The following is a 1,022-nucleotide window of genomic DNA, read 5'->3' as shown; positions in this document are numbered from 1 at the left end:
GCCTCCCTCTCTCCACACCACGGCCTCCCCGTGCCAGGGTTGCTCGCTCCCTGTGCCACGGCTTCCTCATGCCACGGCCTCCAGCCCTGCCCCGGGCACTCACCAGAGGAACAGCGGGCTGCGGGCTGGGTTACGGAGTGTCATCTATCAGCACCTTCTCATACTTGCCATGCCCGGTGGCCACAAACTTATACCGCTTTCCGGAGGGGGTGCTCTGTGAAGACAGGGCAGCAGTCAGGGGCCAGTCCCAGATGCACCCCTCTCTTCTCCTGTCCCCAGTTCTTATTTCTTTCCCTTCCCTCCTTTTCCAACTCAGTTCAAGCCACAAGAACCTGGAGCCCAGAGGTCCAAGTCCACGGGCAGAACCAAAGATGGCTTTGTCCGGCCCCAGCATTTTACAGATGGAAAAACAAGGGCAGTGACTTAGCCAAGGTGACGCAGTGAGAAGCCTCCCTTGTCTCTCACCTCCGAGCTCTCTGCTTGGCCCTCCCCCACGCACCACTCGGCCACCCTGGGGGATGATTTCGGCCCCATTTTGTGCCTGTGGCCCCCCTTTCTTCCCAGGCTCTCAATCCCAGGATCAGCTTCCACTTCTCAACCCCTCCCCGCCCACTAGCCCAGGGCCCAAGTCTGGCTCACTCTCCCTCTATGGCCTCTCTCTCCTCCATTTACCCCCATCCTCCTTCGCTCAGGCTTCTCATCCCCTTCAGCGGAGACACCATTCACGGCCTCCCTACCTCCCTCCTCTGATCCATCCCGCGTCTTCCTAAAGCCCTGGTCTGACCCTGGCACTGCTCAGCTCAAGGGTGAGACGGGAAGGCTCGGGCCTGGGACCCAAAGCCCTAACACTCTGACTGTGCGCCTTTCCCACCCGACTGCAGGAGAGAAGGGAAGCTTCCTGGGGGCAGCCCCTCGACAGCCTGCTTCTGAGCACAGGTTTCTCCGTGCCTCCCCGAGGCCTCAGACCTGGTCCTTCAGCCAATCCCTGCCCCCTGCTCTGGTCAGTCCCAGGCCGTGCCCCC

At 61.4% G+C, this 1,022-nt stretch overlaps 1 protein-coding gene across 2 annotated transcripts in view; it reads right to left on the bottom strand.

The window, feature by feature from the left end:
* LSP1 (lymphocyte specific protein 1) overlaps positions 1 to 1,022 on the bottom strand; it is a 58,656-nt gene that overhangs the window by 8,051 nt on the left and 49,583 nt on the right. For both annotated transcript variants that reach the window (XM_027868669.1, XM_027868670.1), the window contains one exon: positions 104 to 214. In XM_027868669.1, the coding sequence (XP_027724470.1) occupies positions 131 to 214 (84 nt within the window). In that variant the 3' untranslated portion in view covers positions 104 to 130. The remainder of the gene's footprint in view (positions 1 to 103; positions 215 to 1,022) is intronic.

Source organism: Vombatus ursinus, unplaced genomic scaffold (genome assembly GCF_900497805.2).
Source record: "Vombatus ursinus unplaced genomic scaffold, bare-nosed wombat genome assembly UNPS02014790.1, whole genome shotgun sequence".
Classification (NCBI taxonomy): domain Eukaryota; kingdom Metazoa; phylum Chordata; class Mammalia; order Diprotodontia; family Vombatidae; genus Vombatus; species Vombatus ursinus.
This window is presented reverse-complemented; position numbering and strand designations above follow the sequence as displayed.